The following is a 19,355-nucleotide window of genomic DNA, read 5'->3' as shown; positions in this document are numbered from 1 at the left end:
CTTGACCCTAATAAACAAGTCTAGCTGAGCTTGTCCCGAGCTAACCAACTAATCAACACCCCCATAAGGGTGAGGATTTCAAAACCCATGTCCTACATATGGGGAAAATCTTAAAAAAAGGTCAAACATTTAATGTAAAAGGAACATATCACCATGTCAAATGCCCATTTCATAATATTAAAAATAAAATAATGCACATTTTTTTTTCAACTTGTACAAGATCGATGGTCGCCGCCGTGTACTTCATATTATATTTTGCTTCTTAGTCTCTTAAAAGGAATCCATTGAAGTGCTTTAGCTTCACCTACTCATGCACTTGACTTTGATCCACCTAACCTAATATTTTAAAGGGTAGTTTAGAAGCATCCCCTATAAAAATTAATAATATTAGATTTGCTCCCTTTTAAAATGTAAGATTAAGTTTACCCTCCAACCATAGAGTCAACATTGTGTTTTCTTCATGGTCTAAGGATGAAATTTTTATTTTTATTCAAGATACTCTTTAAATATTTAAATTACTTAATAAAATTTTGAAAAAAAAATCAAAATTTCACTGTTAAATCAACAAAAAGAAGAAAGTTGACTTATGGTCAAAGGAGGTAAGCCTAATATTACATTTTGCAAGGGGGTAAACTTAATATCACCAATTTTATAGGGGGGCCCGCTAAAGTATCCTATTTTAAAACTCCAAAACTTAGACCTTTCTACGATGTCGATTGAGTCCATTCAACGTGATGGCTCGTAAGTTGACTTAGGCAAAGAAGTAAAAAAAAAAAAAAAAAAAAATATATATATATATATATATATATATATATATATATATATATATATATAGGGTCAGGTTCAAGGCCGTCTGAGAAACCGTCTAAGAAAACTTTCGACGGTAAATAAAATTTTAAATATGGGTTAGAAATTTTGGATTGAGCTGATTTTTTGTGAGGATGATCTCTATGATGGGAAGATCATCCAAAAAAAAAATCAGCTCAATCTGAAACTTCTAACCCCGTAAAAGTGATTTAGAATGTGGACCGTCGATTTTTTACCACTTTTTATCACTAATTTGTAAATCACTTTTGATGGATTTACAAGTTTCTGATTGAGCTGATTTTTGTGAGGATGATCTTCTCATCATAGTGACCATCCTTGCAAAAAATCAGCTCAATCCAAACCTCTAACCCTTATTTTGAAAAACGAAAGTTTTCTTAGACGGTTTCTCAGATGGCCCTTGAACCGCCCCCATATATATATATATATATATATATATATTATATATATATATAATATATATATAAATTTATTAAAATCATATTTTTGAAAAGAAAGGTCAAATACAATTAAGCCACGTTTCAATTTGAGTCCACTCAGCAAATCGGCTTGAGTTTATACATATTGATTCATTTTCGAATTCCAACAAGTCGAGTCAACTTGGCCGAGTTTGGAGATGATCCGTTGAATGTTGGAACAAATGTGTAAGACACGGATACCACGTTCACCCGAATGAGCATTAATGGGTAAACGGGCCCTTGAAGCCCATGGTAAAGAATCCAATGACTTAGAAATCACCGATCAGAATTTGTGATACTTGATTTCCCATTCATCTGTGGGCCTCAAATATGTGCCACATGGCACATAGAGGAGATCTGTGGTTGGGTTGTGCAGCCCAACAATGGAGAGCACAAGACTTGCACTCTGTGGACTGTGAACAACTATATTCCAACAAGCAATTGATCCTACGGTTCAGATCAATTGGAAATTATCTTATTGGTACAGCTGTGTACCACAAGATACTCCCTCCTTATGAAGATAGAGAGAGATCTCTTGTTATCTTCCCACACATTATCTTATCCACTTGTTTGGATCTCATTTTTCATGGATGAGATTCAAACTCCCAAATAACTGCATAACAATCTGAAGTATGGAGTTTTAAATTATTAGATATCTCCCATTGTACAACTCTTTCTCTTTTATTTCCATATATTGTTTGATCTAGTAGTTCTCTGTCTATCTTATTAACTTGATAAGCTAATGTAACCACATTGCTATCCTGAACTTTAACTCTTCTTCTTCCTCTATATTTAGCTATGTTTTGCTAAATTTAGCTATATTATAGTGTGGATGGCAAGATGATTAGGAACATCAGTCCTTCCCCAGACCCATCTCTTGAAAACACAAGAAAACACTTCACTTAACTTAGAAAACTCTCCATCTTCCTCTATATTTAGTTTTTTATTTTTGTGTAGGCAAATTTTTTCTTCTATATTTAGATATGAAAAGCTAAATTTAGCTATGTTGTTTGCTAAATTTAGCTATTTTGATAGCACAAGAGAACCCATTGCAAAGCATAGGGAGAACTCTCTATCTTCCTTTATATTTAGATATGTACTGTTAAATTTTTAGCTATTTAGTTTCCTATATGATGGTTTGGGTGACAGAATGATTAGGACATCAGTCCTTCCCCAGACCCATCTCTTGATAGCACAAGAGGACCCATCACAAAGCTTAGGGTGGAGATCAAGTGAACAAGAATGCTACTCTCTTATACAAAGGTGCAAATGCATGGAAGAATTCAAGCAAGTCCATGCACAAATCATCAAGTTGGGGTTCAACGCGGATTCTCGTTGTGTGGGCAATCTTGTTGCAGCCTCCGCACTCTCGGATTGGGGCAGTATGGACTATGCTTGTTCAATTTTTCGATGTATCGAAGAGCCAAGCGCATTCGTATACAACACTATGATCAGAGGATATGTCAAGGACAGTGACCCAAAGTCGGCTATTCTCTTATATAAGCAAATGCAAGAGAGAGGTGTCCAACCAGACAACTTCACATACCCAACTCTTGTCAAGAGCTGTTCTCATCTATTAGCCCTTAAAGAAGGAATGCAAATCCATGGACATGTTTACAAGTTTGGATTTGAAACTGATGTGTTTGTGCAAAACAGCTTAATCAACATGTATGGGAAGTGTGGAGACATTAAGCTTTCATGTAAAGTGTTTGAGGAGATGGAACACAGGAATGTTGCTTCTTGGAGTGCCCTTATTACTTCTCATGCTAGTTTGGGTTTGTGGAGTGAGTGTCTAAGGTTGTTTGGTGACATGGGTAGTAAGGGTTGTTGTAGGGCTGATGAAAGCACATTGGTTAATATCCTCTGTTCATGTACCCAATTGGGTGCTCTTGATCTAGGGAGGTGTACTCATGGGTCCTTGTTAAGGAACATGAGTGAACTCAATGTGATTCAGCAGACCTCCTTGGTTGACATGTATGTCAGATGTGGGTCATTGGAAGAAGGGTTATCGGTGTTCCAACAGATGCCAAGGAAGAACCAGTTATCCTATAGTGTCATGATCTCAGGGTTTGCCATTCATGGTCGTGCCGAGGAGGCCTTGAGAATCTTCTCGGATATGCTCCAAGAAGGGCTGGAACCAGACGATGTCATTTATGTGGGTGTGTTGAATGCGTGTAGTCATGCAGGACTCGTGGACAAGGGATGGGAGTATTTCAATAGAATGAGACTTGAGCATCGGATAGAACCGACTGTTCAACACTATGGTTGCATGGTAGACCTTATGGGTCGTGCAGGGTTGCTCGATGAAGCATATGGGATCATCAAGTGCATACCCATGGAGCCAAACGATGTCGTGTGGCGGTGCTTGCTAAGTGCATGCAAGGTTCATCAAGACGTGAGACTCGGGGAGATTGCTAGTAGAAAGCTTTTCGAATTAGATCCACATAACACAAGTGATTATGTGCTTCTTTCAAATTTATATGCACAAGTTCACAAGTGGGAAGACATGGCGAAGATTCGAAAAGAGATGGTGTATAGAGGCTTGAATCAGATACCTGGGTTTAGCCTCATTGAGGTGAAGAGAAAAGTGCACAAGTTTGTTTCACAAGATAAGTCACACCGTGAGAGCAATGCCGTGTACGAGATGATTCATCAGATGGAGTGGCAATTGAGGTTTGAAGGCTACTCACCGGACACATCTCAAGTTTTGTTTGATGTCGATGACGAGGAGAAGAGGCAACGGCTAAGAACCCATAGTCAAAAGTTAGCAATTGCATACGCGCTCATACATACATGCCAAGGGTCGACAATTAGAATAGTTAAAAACCACCGAATGTGTAACGATTGTCATTCATATACTAGGTTAATTTCGAAGATCTTCGAACGAACAATTGTTGTTAGAGATCGAAATCAATTCCATCATTTTAAAGATGGAATTTGCTCTTGTAGAAACTACTGGTGAATGAATCATTTGTAACCAACATTTGGGTTTCATATCTCATGATTCTCCTATATCCTTTCCTTTATAAACTGACAAAAAAAAACGTGGAAGAGATGGCAAATATCAATTAAGCGAAAAGGTGGTCACCAACTGTCTCTTACTAACAAGCTGGTATCATTCGAGTGGTTCTACATGTCATGATCACAAAATTCACCAAATTTGTCAAAAAAGTTGTAAAATTCTCCGAATTAGGGTTTAGCGGATTAAATCAACTAATCGTGAAATATGGTAACATTTTTACCCTTCACCTTCAAAATTGTATTTTTTTCAACATTCAAACATCAAGAAAAAGATAGGACTCTTAGAGAGTTTGAAGATGATGGGTTTCGGTAAGAAACCCTATATGGTATTTTGTATAACATCCGAAATTTTCCCAAATTTTTACCGAAACTTTCTCAAATTTATCTGAATTAACCCAATTAAAACCCAACCGAATCCAAACTTTGTTACTATGCTACAAGTTGCCCAAGCCCAAATTTTCTTTTGCATAGCCTTAGATGTTTTTAATTCTTTAAGAACCTTGTACTTCATTAAATATCCAGAAAATCACATAAAGACTTGTCAAAATGTGATAGAGAACACTGATAATATTCTCTTCATATTTCTTACAAAATGAAGCAAAGACATGAACTGTTCAAATGTTTATGAGGTTAAAAAGAATGGTTCAAACACCCTAAAATCAGGCGCATTTAGATCCCTTCGGATGGTTTATACAACCAACATTAGTAGAGCCGAGAAGAGCTGAAGAAACAATCACTTTTATATTGCAGAATCGCTCATCCAAGTAAATTACAACTAAATTCTAATCTTTCTTGCTCGAGCAAAACTATGTTTGCCAATTATTATCTTAAGATGAATAGTTGATCTATCCAAAACTAACCCTATTCAATTCGGACTGTAGAAATGGCAGAAGTGATTCCCTTGGCTCTTGGATCACCATTTTCTAAAGAAACACCACGAGGATCTTCTCTAACTAACATGGATAGAACACCGAGTGAACTCCACATTTTTGTTACATTGCTGGCGGACTCTCCTAATGTGACAGCAAAACTTGCATCGAACCCACCTGCACCAGGAACGCCAGCCAACAGAACTCCCTCCATATTCATAGTAACATCTAAAAGCTGAGTTTGTGATTCGGGTTCAATCTGCAAATTTGGAAAGAAGTGACAGTTGGACAGATCGAACAGCAGTATAGATCCATTTAGACACCACCAAGCCAGCAAGTATAGAAATTTTCAATGCTAGAAAATATAGCCATCATTTGACACGTGTGTATGTCAGACTCAATACATACCATCAAAACAACAGGGCACACCGGTACGATCAACATCTTCCACAATGAACAGTGAGGTGTGGGGCTTTCTTACTCCTTTATGCAGACACCGTGGAAAACTACTTTGACGGAAAAAATGTCTGGTTATGAAGTTTCTCTTTCATGTATTTTATTTTTTTGATAGGTAAAGATAATTTCAATAAAAATAGACGTTGAGATGACCAACCAATAATGGAGGAGTGGTTCGGGTGTGCCATGTAACCAAAATGTCTCGATCAAACTAAAAAGAAAATTTTATAAGCTGACAGTAAGACCAACTACGACATGGAGCTAAATGTCAGGCAATCAATAAACATGATTTTTTATAGCTTGAGCGTAGCAGAGACAAGGATGTTGAGGTGGATGAGTGGAAAAACTAACAAAGATAAAATTAGAAACAAAGGGATTCTTGAAAATTAGAAACGTTGACATGTTTTGCTCTAATAAAGTTAGATCATTTCTTTCTGTTACAAGGATTTGAAGATCTCTTTTATTGGTAAATATAATGTCTTCAAGAATGAGTGTGATGGTAACAATGTGATGCTGTCATATCACGACAGCTGATGAAGTATACTATACCCAAAAAACAAAACAAAAAACTGGCATAAGTTTTCTTTCAAAGAAGAACCTACCGGAATGCCTGCTTCCTTGCCCATCAGGCGCATGTGAAATCTGATCTCAAGAAAAGCATCTCTTGCTCCTAACAATGATTTAACAACTGCTTCCTGGCATGGGTCAGTGGCTTGTTCCATCCACTGTTCATATATCACAGTTTGTTAGAACTAACTAATCAAGCATTATAGAAAACAAGTATACAGTAGAGAGAAATATTAAGTCAAATGGGAGGAAGGGAGAAGTCCATCCTCCATTAGGGGTGCAAAAAATAGCTGAGCTTGCAGTCTTGGCTCGCCATAAGCAGAGCTTGAAAGTAGACTCACAAAAGAAATGAGCCTGCACCGAACCAGGTAGCACACTTCAACCATTGTTGCTGCTATCGGTATTATTTTATAGCATAATATGATACAATATAGTATATGAATTACATCAAGCATATATCAAGGCTCTGGTCAAGCTGAGATTGACAAAACTAGGCTAGAAGTTCATGAGCCAGAGCTGAGTCAAGGTGCACTGAGCTCCACATTTCATGTTGGCCACAAGGGTGAGAAGGGCCTGTTCTCAGGAACTGCCAAGAACTCGCAGAGGAGCTGTGTAAAGCCCAGACTATTTTACCCCAATCCTCCTTATATGTGCTGTATACATGGTCACCATTAGGAAATACTAGGCCAAGGACAGCTGTGATAATTCTAAACATCAGACTAAGTGTTCTTTTGAGTCGGAAAAATATGGCTTGATAGACCGGAATCATACCATCAAGAGAAAACCTCGCTGATGAAACCGATGGTGGGTCCCAACCCCATTACACAAGTGCCTGGCCTCTTCTCATACCCCATCCTAATACATTCATTGTGGGAGGTCTTGAGAGTTGGGCTGGGTTGATGTGGAGGGTTTGTGTCGTATGTTGGGGGTTGTGGAAGGAGAGGAATGCAAGGGTTTTCGAGGGCAAGGAGAGAGAAGTGGATGAGCTAACGGTTGATTCGCTAGGCCTCCTCTTCCACTGGAGCTCGGTTTTTATCGAAGCTAGAGGAATTTTCTTTGAGGACTTCTTGGGTAGATGGGATTGGGTTTGTAATTGTGTGGGAGTCCTTAACTGTTTTTCTTTGCTCTTGCTCCTCACTTCTTTTTGTAGCTCCTTTTTGGGTTGGTCATCTCAACCATTCCCCCATTTAATAATTTCATTTCACTTCTCAAAAAGTATCTCTCTTAAGAAAGCTCATGCAAGGTTATGTTAAGATATACTGGATCAAATTTCATGTTATATGAGAGGCATAAGACAGAGATAAATTTCTCTACAATAATACATTGAAACAAAAAAATATAAAAACAATTTGGAAATGAGAAAACACAAACCATAACCTGCTTTCCACTCTGTCCATCGATCAACTTAAAGTTTCTTATGGCTTTTATGAAACCCAGGATACAAAGCAATGAAATTTAGTTCAAGAAATCAAGAGTTATTTCAGCACATGAAAACAATTCAGACACTTAAAGAGCTTTGTTTCTACACCATGAAATTTCTTTCCTTGCAGTAGCAGAAAAAGCAACATAAATAAGTATGGGATTTTACCAAAAATGGCATTCTTTCCAATACAGTACCGCATACTGAAGAGGGTTGATCTGATCCGTTCTAGAATAACTTCGTGTTTAATTTTCAAATTTCCATATAAATTTAAGGGAATATTAGTAGTCACTTGCTACAATTCTGAGTGACTTTTGGATGTAGAAATTTAAATTAGCATATGGTGGATAGGTAGGCACAAGTTGTAGGCGCACAAGAGAATGAGAACACCCAAATGGTAGGACACGATGTTGATGGAATGCTGATACCTGTAGTAGATGTCAATTTCACCTGTAGTAGATGTCAATTTCACCCAGCCTTGATTGATTTTAATTCAGGGAAATGTCCTAACATGATAAATTATCTTCTTTAAAAAAAATAAAAATAAAAGACACATGTTGTAGATGTACCATGAACGAGAACAGCCAAATGGCAGATGTTACTTAGAATATCTCTCGACTAGCTCCAGATGAACAAGACCATCCTATCCATCAATTTATTCTTCCTCTGGAAGTTTGCATTCATTTAATACCCAAGATAATGGAGTAGATCAAATAGTTGTAATTGACATGATACTCAGTCAACCTTTGAGAAATCAATAGTATGGTTTACTCTGCTTACCAAGCAGGTAGCTTAGATTCATCGTTTTCTTTATCACCAATTACACGCAGTTTTTAAGAAATCAAGTGGAAAAAAAAAATCCCAAATTTAATTATTTTAGTTAGCAAATATTCATAAATGAGAATATTTTTTCTTTCTTTCTTTCTTTCTTTTTTTCTTTTATAGGTTAATATACAATGAACTCAAGAATTACCTTCTCACACCTAAGCCCACTGCAACTGCTGACGATGCACTTATATGTTTCCCACTGTTCTTCTGCAAGTGAACTCAGCATTTTAAGCTGTGTTTCAAGTGCTTGAATTTGCTTCTGACAACCTTCTCCATGTTTCTAGGGATTTTTGGGGTTCAGATACTTGCCACTTCTTTACAGCACCTACCATTGATGGCGTGGACGATCCTCCGGCTCCTGGTTCTCCGAGTAGCTGCCAATAGCATCCCCATCAGTATGTGCAACATAAGAAAACATGTTTTCATGAAACAAAGAGAAGCTATTTAACAAGTAGTGCATAAAATCAGATTTCATCCTAAATCCAAAGTGATCCAAATTTAACGGGTTTGGATCCTTGGAGTAGATCCGATAAAAAAATGGGTCGGATAGGGTTTGACGCCCCAGGATCTGAGTTGGATCCAGGTCAGATACGGATCCCTCCATATATCCACCTGGATCTGAATTATATATTGCTTTGAAAATTATATTTTTAGGTTTTTCAAAATTTCATTTTCTACTACTTTAATATAACATAAATTCTTATAAAATAAAATGATTATAATGGTAAAATAGAATAGTATAGCAATTAACAAACAAGTATAGAAGAAAAAATGTTGAACTTATCAGGAATTATCTGACCCAATCCAACTCAAATCAAGCAATTTGGTCAGGTCAGATCCGGATCCAAATTAAGTGAAATCAAAATGGTTCGGATGTGGTCTACCTAGTAGGATCCAATACGGATTCGGGTCGAGATAAAGAACTTTGGATACGGATGTACTTAGATCCGAGCCAAATCCAACCCATTTTAAGCCCTATTAACAAAGACGCTCCATTCTTTCGAAAAATAGTCAGGTTAAACAATCACGGGCATTGCTGTTAAGAGAATGTACAGAAGGGCTGTCTATGGATCAGGTTGCTTCAATGATCCACATTTCAAACTAATCCAATCAACATCCAAAATTCCACATATTATGAAGTTAGGAGATTCATAAAAGGCCGATTTTTGTGAGGATGATCTCCATGGTGAAGAGATCATCCTCAAACAATCAGTTTATAAATTATCTCTATGTGGGCCCTATGAGCATGTGATCTACACCGTGTCTAAAATATGGATGGTTAGATCTTCTGATGTAACCATTGTAAGATCTCCTATTCAGGTCCCCTGAGAGTGCAATGCTATTACACAAACATAAGCAAAATATCATTATACTCACGAGGGTCATTAATGGTGGTAAGGCGAACTGAGTCTTCTCATGATCCCAATTCCCTTTTAGAACATCAGTGAAGACCTCCTGTAATGGACTGTCCTTTCGCTGCAGCCTATAACTCCACAACAGAGGTGCACTTATAAACAATATCCAGTGGAACAATAGAAGATTCAAAAGAATTTTTTTAGGAAATAGATGTAATACTTTGGAATGTATTAATAACTAGAGTTTGCCCGTGCTGTAGAGGTTAAGAGGTAAAAGAGGAAAGTAATAAAGTTGCAGAAGTACCATAAAGAAAGGGGGATAAGAGGAAAGACAATAAAGCTGGAGAGAACTATTGGAAAAGGGTAAAAGATAAGAGGAAGAGAAGTAAAGTAAGAGGGTATTTTATTGAAAAGAGGAAGAAGAAAACCTACCTCGAAATAAAGTAAGTTATTTTTAGAAAAAAAGGTAAAACCTACCTCGAAATACGTTGAGAGTAGGACCCCCACCGTTGTTTATTATATAGATTGTATTATGCAAAATTTAACGATTCAATTTTTAAACTGGATACTTCATCTTAGGCTCTGTATTGTTCACAGCAAGTAGATTTTCTGGAAAATATTTTTGTGTGAAATAACATTTCAAACATAAATATTAACCAGAAAAACTACATGCTAACACAAACTAACCTTTTCTTTATTGAATGAGATGCATGTAAAAAAGGCAGGGTACTGCTTACAAAAAAAGATGGTGCAAATGTGTCCTTTTTTATTTGGTCGGCCACCTTGGATACATCATGTGCCAGGGCATTACTTCTATGAATTTCTATTACCTTTGCGAAGATAGTGATGAGCTTTTTAACCACTTACTTATCCATCGAAAGTTTTCTGATAATGTGTGGTTTCCAACTAGTTTGGAAATTTCCATATCCCATATTGTCTCTTGTCAAGAGATGGTAGACTTTAGCATTGAAATTCAAAGAAAGAATTTTATGAGCTTGACTTCTTTAACTGTTTGTTGGGGCATTTGGAAGGAAAGGAAAGCTATGCTTTTGACAGGAAGGAGCACTCTCTTCATGAGATTATTTTAGTATCCTTGGTTTCATGTACTTTTAATCGAAGGTAAGGAATTTAAAGGCTATTTCTTCACGAATTCTTTGTTTAGGTGGGATATGGTTTGTAAGGACCCTGAGAAACAGATCTGATTCTCTCTCTTTTATCCCTATCTTTTTTGTTGTAAGTTGGTCTAATCAACCTCCTCCCTTTGTTTCTTTTTCAAAAGAAGTGTGGTGTACTCTGAGTAGACAGACTTCAATCACTGTGTAGACAAGGTTTTCAGACATGACAGCTGAGGGCAAGGGGACCATCTCATTCCCTCAATTGCGGCAATCTTCAGCATAATCTCCCTATGGCATGTGGGCAAAAGAGGTGGGCTTCCATCTTTCTATTTAAAAAGCTAACACTAACGGGATGTCATTGTTAGAGAAGTTGTATACATGCTAAGTTATGGATGCAAAGTGAAAGAGAGTGCTAGATGTTGAGTGTTGTGTTATCTGCCTTTACTCCTAGGTGTCACGTGCTCATGTATCGTGCCCCAGTTCAACCCGTGATCCTCTTATATTCATAGTTGCGCCCTCCCCATCATATTGGTCTCTTGGGGTAAATGGTTGTCAACATGGTATCAGAGTGTTAGGTTCATATAGGTCACAGGTTCAAGTCTCCTCGAGGGAATTGTTCACCCTTATGGGTAGGGGGGAGGGGGTTGAAGGTTGTGCGACCCTCTTATATTCATAGTTGCGCCATCCCCATCAGATCGATCTTTTGGGGTAAATGATTGTCAACACTAGACACATAATTAATCATTTATTATACAATCGTCTATTAGATGGACTGTCTAATTTCCCCTGTCAACAAGCCACATGGAAAGAAATACAGATGTTCTATCGAATGGGGGGTGGGGAAGATATATAGGTTGTGGTGCTTTCAAGGATGGGAACTCATTAAGTATGTGTGTGGTGGGTGGATGGGGGGGAGGATGGGAGGGCATTCCCCTACATGTGCACCACATGTTCCTATATGGCATTCGTAGATTTCTGGACTAGAGAGAGAGAGAGAAAGAGAGACCTGAGCAGATGAAAGCACTCCTGGTGAAAACCGAACATAACATTGACTACCATAGACTGCAGAACTAACATCAAACCCACTGCCAACTTTCCCTTGAGCAATACAATGAGCACTTTGAGCCACCATATGCACCAAATCAAGATCCGCAGAGTCATCTTGATTCAGGTTTTTAGATGACGAGGGAAGATTGACAACTCCAAGATAGTGAAGTAAAGCTGCAACCACTGCAGTTGTCATTGCTGCAGATGAGCCCAGTCCAGTTTTTGCAACTTCAGGCTTGCACTTATCTTCATTGGATCCCTCTGCATTAAAGGTAATTGATGAAAAAGATGGAAGCGAAGCCAATGTGTCTGGTGTCAATGGGAGTCCACGAGCTTCAATCTAACAAGCAAAAATACAGCACATGTAAGATCTTGATTTGTAGGTACATGCAAGCAACAGCTATGTAATGGGGACATTTAAGTAAGAAAAGCTAAAACAAAACCAGAAAACTATTAAAAAGCAAACGTTTACATTATGATACATCTTTTCTTAAAACAAATGTGTGATCATTCAAGAAATATTTGAAGAAGCATGCTTCGACAGATGAGACCCTAAATAAAGTGGAATGTCAGAAGAGGGTATGGTGATGATCTGAGATTATTTTGTAAAAGAATAAGTTAAATCTTATCCTATTTTCAGTTAATCTCCCACATCTCAAAAACAAAATGAAGAATAAGAAAAAGAAGAAAGGAACCTGGGTGGGTGTGGGTGGTGGTGGTGGTGGTGGTGGGGGGGGGGGGGGGGGGGGGGGGGGGGGGGGGGGGGGGGGGGGGGGGGGGGGGGGGGGGGGGGGGAGAGAGAGAAGGAGATCTGAAGAGAAAACATATCCAATCCAGATGCCTTGCACTTCAGACCAGCAAGAGTAGGTTGTTCTGTGTGAGGGCTGGGGAACTTGTTGGACCTGTGCCTGCCTCTGCATACCAGCTTATTGATATGTGCTTTTTGAGAACTTAATTTGAAATTCAAGCACTCAAAATGCCATTCCATTGACAAATTCACTAACATCTTGAATTTCAGTTCTTGTTCACAGATTAAGCCCAAGGACCTGCCTTGTTAACATACACAAACTGGAATGACCTCTTACAGCTATCTCAATTAAAGAATATATAGGCTATAGCTAAAGCGGCTAAAGGTACACATGCTCAGGCATACAAGCACTGATGAACGTACAAAACAGTACAGACAAATACCCTGCATGCAGAGCAACCCAGCACCACCCCTCTTCCGACCACACCCACATGCACAAACATATTTATAGTCATAAAGATGAATAGTATAAGCCAAACTAAGCCAGGAATTTAAATTGGCATCCATAAATCAGAAACTAATAAGGGGGTTATAGAGTGAAGACTGATGCAAAACATAATCCATTATTAATCCCTGGACATCACGCACCATCCCATGCTTTCTACTTCCTGTATTAAGTTTTGTTTTATTTCAAGCTAAATGGGTTTGGTTATTGATTGGGGACCATGTCATTAAAGACACTGTAGAAGAAACATACAACCCAAATCCTTGCAGATTTTTCATGTTTCAACATTAAGGAATTAAAGGGGGGGGGGGGGGGGGTAATGAAGTTAAAACTGTAACACGGTACTAATTGATACATAAAAGTTGTAAAGATACCTGGTTTCGGTATGAATAAAAATCATTGGAACCTAAGATTGTAATATCAAGACCTGCATGACAAAACCAGTAAAGGCTTTAGATTCTTGGAGTTATATTAGTTCGTTATTTTTAATAGGCTTGAACAATGAATAAAGCACCAACATTACCCTGTAAAAGTAGTTTTTGAAGCACATCCTTCTTAACCTCGTCAACTAGTATTGCATGTGCAGCTGCTACAGCATACTGCACTGCTTGTTCCACGAAAGGGTTGGCTAAATCCCTGAAATATTTGTGACAAGAATGTTTCTTAGAGATTTCACATCCAGTTACCAAGATAAGAGGAAAAGACCCAGTAATTTTGTTTGTGGATCACTCAACAGCTTTGGTCTGTGATCCCACGTTGTTCTAAACCATATACACACACAAACTATGTAGATACATGTAGAAACATGCAACCAAATATATTCAATTACAACGGCGGAACTCATTCAAAACTTACCTTGAAGAGATACACTGAAGGGCCAAATTTTTTAGTGACAATTTGTACAACGTCTCTCTAGAGAGTTGAGGCGATGTTAATTTCACATCTGTCCATACCTGACAGATCTCAAAGAAAATCACAAATTTTACAACACTACAGTAATAATTCTGTCCTCAATAAAGTTGTCAATTCCAAATAATTTGTGGTTCATTTCAGAAGGGAAAAAAAATATATCAGACTCAACTTAATCAAACCACTAAAAGCAACTACTCCAATTAATTTATCCCCCAACCCTTCAACAACATATAAAAACCAAAACAAGAAGACTTTTGATTTTGATATTATTTTTTGAAAGGTATAATATGACATAATTTATTGATTACGAGAGGGAAAAAGTGGTCGAGATGACCAACCATTACAAAATACGAGACTTAATCATTTGGCCGTCAAATGGAGTCCCAGATAAATAAGAAGGAATCAAAAAAATAACCCCTAACCTAAACTCCATAAACAATTTACACCAAACGAACAACAAACCAATGACTGAAATAATCATTTCTTGAGTTGTTTACTCCTTCTAAAGACTCATGTATTTCTTTCCTTATGTAGCGTCACACACCATTCATGTTGTGATATTCTGATCAACAGATCCCGCATAGAATTAATGTCGTGAACTCCAAGAAGCATGATTCTAGCCTGATTGGCCGACTTAAACTATGTGGAGTTTGTTTTAGAGGTCTTTACAAGGCATTTGGCAATTTTGTATCCTGCTTGCTGTTCTAGCGTTTAGGATCTCAAAATACGACTCAAGGACTAGATAATGAGGGATGACATATTAAAGAGGAGTGACAAGTTGGGGGAGAACTTTTTTCAGCAAATGTAGTAAAATGAGTTGTTCTCTTCTTCCATTTCTAATGCAAGTAGGGGCTTTGTGCATTACCTGTGACTTTGTGGGCCACACCATCTCACTTTACTCGTCTAATACGACCAGCCAAGATTAAATTATTGGTTTCGACATCCATTTATTCCAGGCCAATTTCAAAAGGAAATCTCAAAAATTTGAAAGTTGGTTCTAAATATAGGAAATTTTGTATTGGATTTTATCATAAAATTTAAAATTGCTCAAATAAACAAAATCTTGAAATTTGGGTCGAAATATTGGAAATTTTGTATTGCATTTTATCAAAAAATTTAAAATTGCTACAATAAACAAAATGAAATCTCAAAAATTTCCAAACTTGGGTCGAAATATTGGATTTTATCAAAAAATTCAAAATTTCTCAAATTAACAAAATGAAATTCTAAAAATTCCCAAACTTTTGGACGATATATTAGAACATTGTACAGGACTTGACGAAAAATTATCAAAATATTGATTTAAACTGCTCGAACGAACAAACCACACAAAATCTCAACTTTTCAAAATTTGGGTCGAAATACTATAAATGTTTGTACATGAAATTGATCAAATAATCGGGAAAAAAAACGAAAATTATTGAAACACGTACCCATGCCCAGCTATCAGGCTTGACATCTTCATGAATCGGTTTCACAATCGCATAGAAACGAGCGTTTGTGCTGAGAACGATTCCTGCATTGGGTCTCTCTAAAATGAGGTAACCCCCTGTCATCAAAACCTTACCTGGAGCAGATGCAACTCTGCAACAACAACAACCAAGTAAATTACCTAATAACCCTTGAAAAGGAGAGAAATTACAGGAGAAATCATTGAAACTGGTAGCAAATAAGTGCAGAAGTTGCAGACAAAAATTGTATCCAAAGACGAAGTAACGAACTTACACTTCCATCGCTCTCTTCCTAATCGATCTGACGCGGACCCAAGTCTGTGTTCCCAGAGGCGACTTGACACGGACGAGTCGCGGACCGATTCACTGTGTTAGCGGAGTGGATGGCGAGCTGAAGAAGAAGAAGTAGTAGTAGTAGTAGTAGTGGAGATCTTTCTCGCTGAGAGGAGACGTTCGCGCTTCTTTCGATCCGCAGGTGGAGCTGAGTTTACCAGCAGAGTCTCGTGTTGAGAGAGAGAGAGAGAGAGAGAGAGATTGAATTAATCAGAGGAAATGATATTGACAGGTGCATTAGTTCATAGTTCGAACACTTTAGCTTAATGATTGACCTGGTTTTGGTGATTCAGTGTTTCCATTTTTAATATATTAATAAAATTAAAATAAATGTCAGCTCCCACCAACCACGGCCACGAGGGACCAGAACCCAACTCCAAACAAAATTTGGAAAATAATTTACAAGAACCTGACGGAGGGATTTTTTTTCTATATAAATTTTTTAAGAAAATTTATTTGGAAGACCTTGGTGGTGGGATTTTTTTCTAATTAGCCTCTAAGCTTTAGGGCCTCTCTTAATGGTTAAGGTATAAGACTTTCTTTTCTAATCAGTCTCTAAATCACATTTCTCGTGATTGAATCTATTCCATCATAAAGGATTTAAGAATGAAAAAAATTATTTTCAAAGATTTTTTCAAGCTTCTTGAAGAAGTATGTAAAATAAAAAAAACCAAATTTTTTTCATATTTTAATGAAAAATCGATTAATGATGGTCTTTTTTATTTGAGATCATCTTGACAGGTCATTATCTCAAGTTTTTAGATGATTTTTCCATGTATTTTAGTCCGAACAACTAAAACAATTAAGATGAGAGGATTTTACTAACATTGGATTCCCACTTTTTATTGTTAAGTTTGACTGTTTTTTAAGTTGTTGAATTCAATAATAAAATTTGGCAAGTTCGACAATATAAAAAAAAATGGTGAGTTCAACAATAAAAATGGTGACCTCAACAATAAAATAAAAAGTGTTTAGCTTGCTAATAACAAGGGACCATGAAAAAAAAAAGTTTTACTAAATAAACTATCTAGAAACTGCACAAAACTTGTGAACTATTTAGAAAAAAAAATTCCTCCATCAAGGTCCTTAAAATATTTTTCCCACTTTTTATTTCTTAAAGGTTGCTCAATCTCATCTCAAACTACCTTGTTTATCATTTTCTTCACGTACTTAGGATTTTCAATGACGATTTGCAATTATTTCTGATGATTTTTTGTTATAAATGACTAATGGAAATGATATACTACTAATTTTAAACATTGGGATGTATTTTTTTTTTTTTTCACGATTTATAACAAAAATAAATAATGAAGTTGAGATGCCAAAATTTTTACACAGTGTTGAGGTCACCACTTCTTATTTATTGTTGAGTTCAACATTGTTACTGACATGCTCATCACATTTTTATTTATTGTCAAGCTCACCATTTTTTATTGTTGAGTTCAGCAATTTAAAAAGAAAAATCAAACTCAACAATAAGAAATGGTGAGCTCGACGCTTGTAAAACTCACCCGTTTTAAATTTTCGAGTTTTTTTTCAACTAAAAAGCAAGAAAGCAATAAAAAATTGAATCCTTTACTTTCTACATATATCTTTAACATGATTGACCCCTGCGAGAAAATGGCTTCTATTTTCCTTCTCAAACCTTTGAAAAACCTCTTGCCTCGATCAAATTTCTATCAAAGAATTGCATCATCTTCTACTTCAAAATCATATATTGTTTTCTAGATTTGAAAGTTAAGGTTGAATACTAGGGTAAAAAAAAATTTACCAAATAGGTTGAAGTTTATTAATTTTGAGAAGAAAAATCAAAACATGGATTTTTTATTTTTTTATTTTTAAAGATGCATGACTTGAACAAGTCAGAAAACTTGCATGTTGTACCTATCATTCCAATTGTGCATGTCTTGTAGCCTACACCATACAACCTTCAATAACTTGAGTAGTTGAGTGTGCATGTTTTTTTTTTTTTTTTTTTTTTTTTTTTTGTTCCATTTACATATGCAGATGGTGAAATCAATGTCTATTATAGTCATCGGATTTTTAGTTTGAATGATCATAATTGCATGTTTATATATGAGTCTCATTTCATGAGTCAAAGGATTCAAATCCTTAAACCAATATATATTCAACATAAACAATAAAGTTAGATTTCATGTTAACATGAATTGGCTTCATCCTAGTTCTTTTGGGGCTTCATCTCATTCTATCAAATCACATGGAGGTGGTGATGGTTCACACTTGGGCTCCTCTCATGCAAAATCCTTTTAAATTAGCAAGTACTAATTTTATCATAATGAAAAAAACATTTGAAATTCAGAAAATAATAATCAATTTACATAATAAAACATAATTGTAAGTGATAATCGTCTCACTTTTGCTATAATTTCGTGAGATCCACACTATTTATTTTATTATTTTTCCTCTCCTCCCCTCTTTTTTATTTTATTTTATAATATCCTTCTAGTTTTATTAATTTTATCTTTATCCCCTTTTCAATGGTACCCTTCTAATTTTACTATCTCTCATCTTTTACCATTTTTAATTTACTTAACTGTCTTTCCTCATCTCCCCCTTTATTGATAATATCTTTTCAATTTTATCATTTTCCTTCATTTACCCTCCTAACTTCAAAGAATTTTAATAATACCTCTTAAGTTTTGTTATTTTTCTATTTTTACCCACTTTACCTTGAAGAGACTGTTGCATGGGTGAACTTGAGTCCTAAAAGATTAAAGGAAAAATTACTTAAGGGTCCCTGACGAAAGATTTTATTTCTAATCAGTCCTTGACCTTTTTGGGTTAGTTTAATAGTTCATTTAGTAAATCCCTATTTTCTAATCAGTCCATTAACTCCACTGTAGATATTTCTCATGATTGGAATGTCGAAATTGTCCTAACCATTCAAACTCACCATTTTTGTCCAAAAAATTGGATTTTCTACAATCCATGTAGAGTTATGGAAATTTCATTCCGATGAAAATGATTTGAGAATGAAGATGAAGTCATTTTCAAGATGTATGTAAAAAACTATGATTTTTTCAATTGTTTAGGATGAAAATTGATCAAGGATGGTTCTTTTGGTTTGAAATCATTTACACGTGTCGTTATATCAAGTTTTAAGTCAATCTTTTCATGTATTTTAGTTAGAAAAACTCAGAAAAATACAAATAGATGAGATTTACAACATCAAGGTCGATAAATTTTATTTTTGAGTTCAATATTTTTATAGTTGAGTTTGACATTTTTTTTTAAAACTGTCGAGCTCACCAATAATTATTGTCGAGCTTGACAATTTAAAAAAAAATAATGTCAAGCTCAACAATAAAAATACTGAACTTGAAAATAAAAATTGTCAACCTTAATGCTATCAAACCTACTTATTTTCATATTTTCTCTCAAGTTTTTACGATTAAAATACATGGAAAGTTAGACTTAAAACTTA

The 19,355-nt window shown here is 36.2% G+C and overlaps 2 protein-coding genes across 2 annotated transcripts; one reads left to right on the top strand and one right to left on the bottom strand.

Moving 5' to 3' along the window:
• Positions 1–1,626: 1,626 nt before the first annotated feature.
• LOC147408333 (Tetratricopeptide repeat (TPR)-like superfamily protein) lies at positions 1,627–4,266 on the top strand. The gene has a single exon (XM_086437296.1). It carries the CDS (start codon positions 2,434–2,436, stop codon positions 4,243–4,245), a length of 1,812 nt encoding a protein of 603 aa, XP_086293422.1. The 5' UTR covers positions 1,627–2,433; the 3' UTR covers positions 4,246–4,266.
• A 760-nt stretch (positions 4,267–5,026) lies between these two features.
• LOC147408332 (phosphomevalonate kinase, peroxisomal-like) lies at positions 5,027–16,106 on the bottom strand. The gene is given in 12 exon segments (XM_086437297.1): positions 5,027–5,432; positions 6,232–6,354; positions 8,590–8,691; positions 8,693–8,818; positions 9,822–9,909; positions 11,138–11,144; positions 11,896–12,301; positions 13,589–13,641; positions 13,738–13,850; positions 14,070–14,167; positions 15,560–15,710; positions 15,852–16,106. Coding segments are annotated over 12 exon segments (1,542 nt in total). The 5' UTR covers positions 15,860–16,106; the 3' UTR covers positions 5,027–5,165.
• Between the last annotated feature and the right edge of the window lie 3,249 nt (positions 16,107–19,355).

This window comes from Akebia trifoliata, chromosome 3, assembly GCF_017979445.1.
Source record: "Akebia trifoliata isolate Shusen 1 chromosome 3, ASM1797944v1, whole genome shotgun sequence".
Taxonomy (NCBI): domain Eukaryota; kingdom Viridiplantae; phylum Streptophyta; class Magnoliopsida; order Ranunculales; family Lardizabalaceae; genus Akebia; species Akebia trifoliata.
This window is presented reverse-complemented; position numbering and strand designations above follow the sequence as displayed.

Excerpts from the sequence above, each read along its gene's own strand:
- LOC147408333 (XM_086437296.1), top strand. The coding sequence starts at position 2,434 with ATGATTAGGACATCAGTCCTTCCCCAGACCCATCTCTTGATAGCACAA.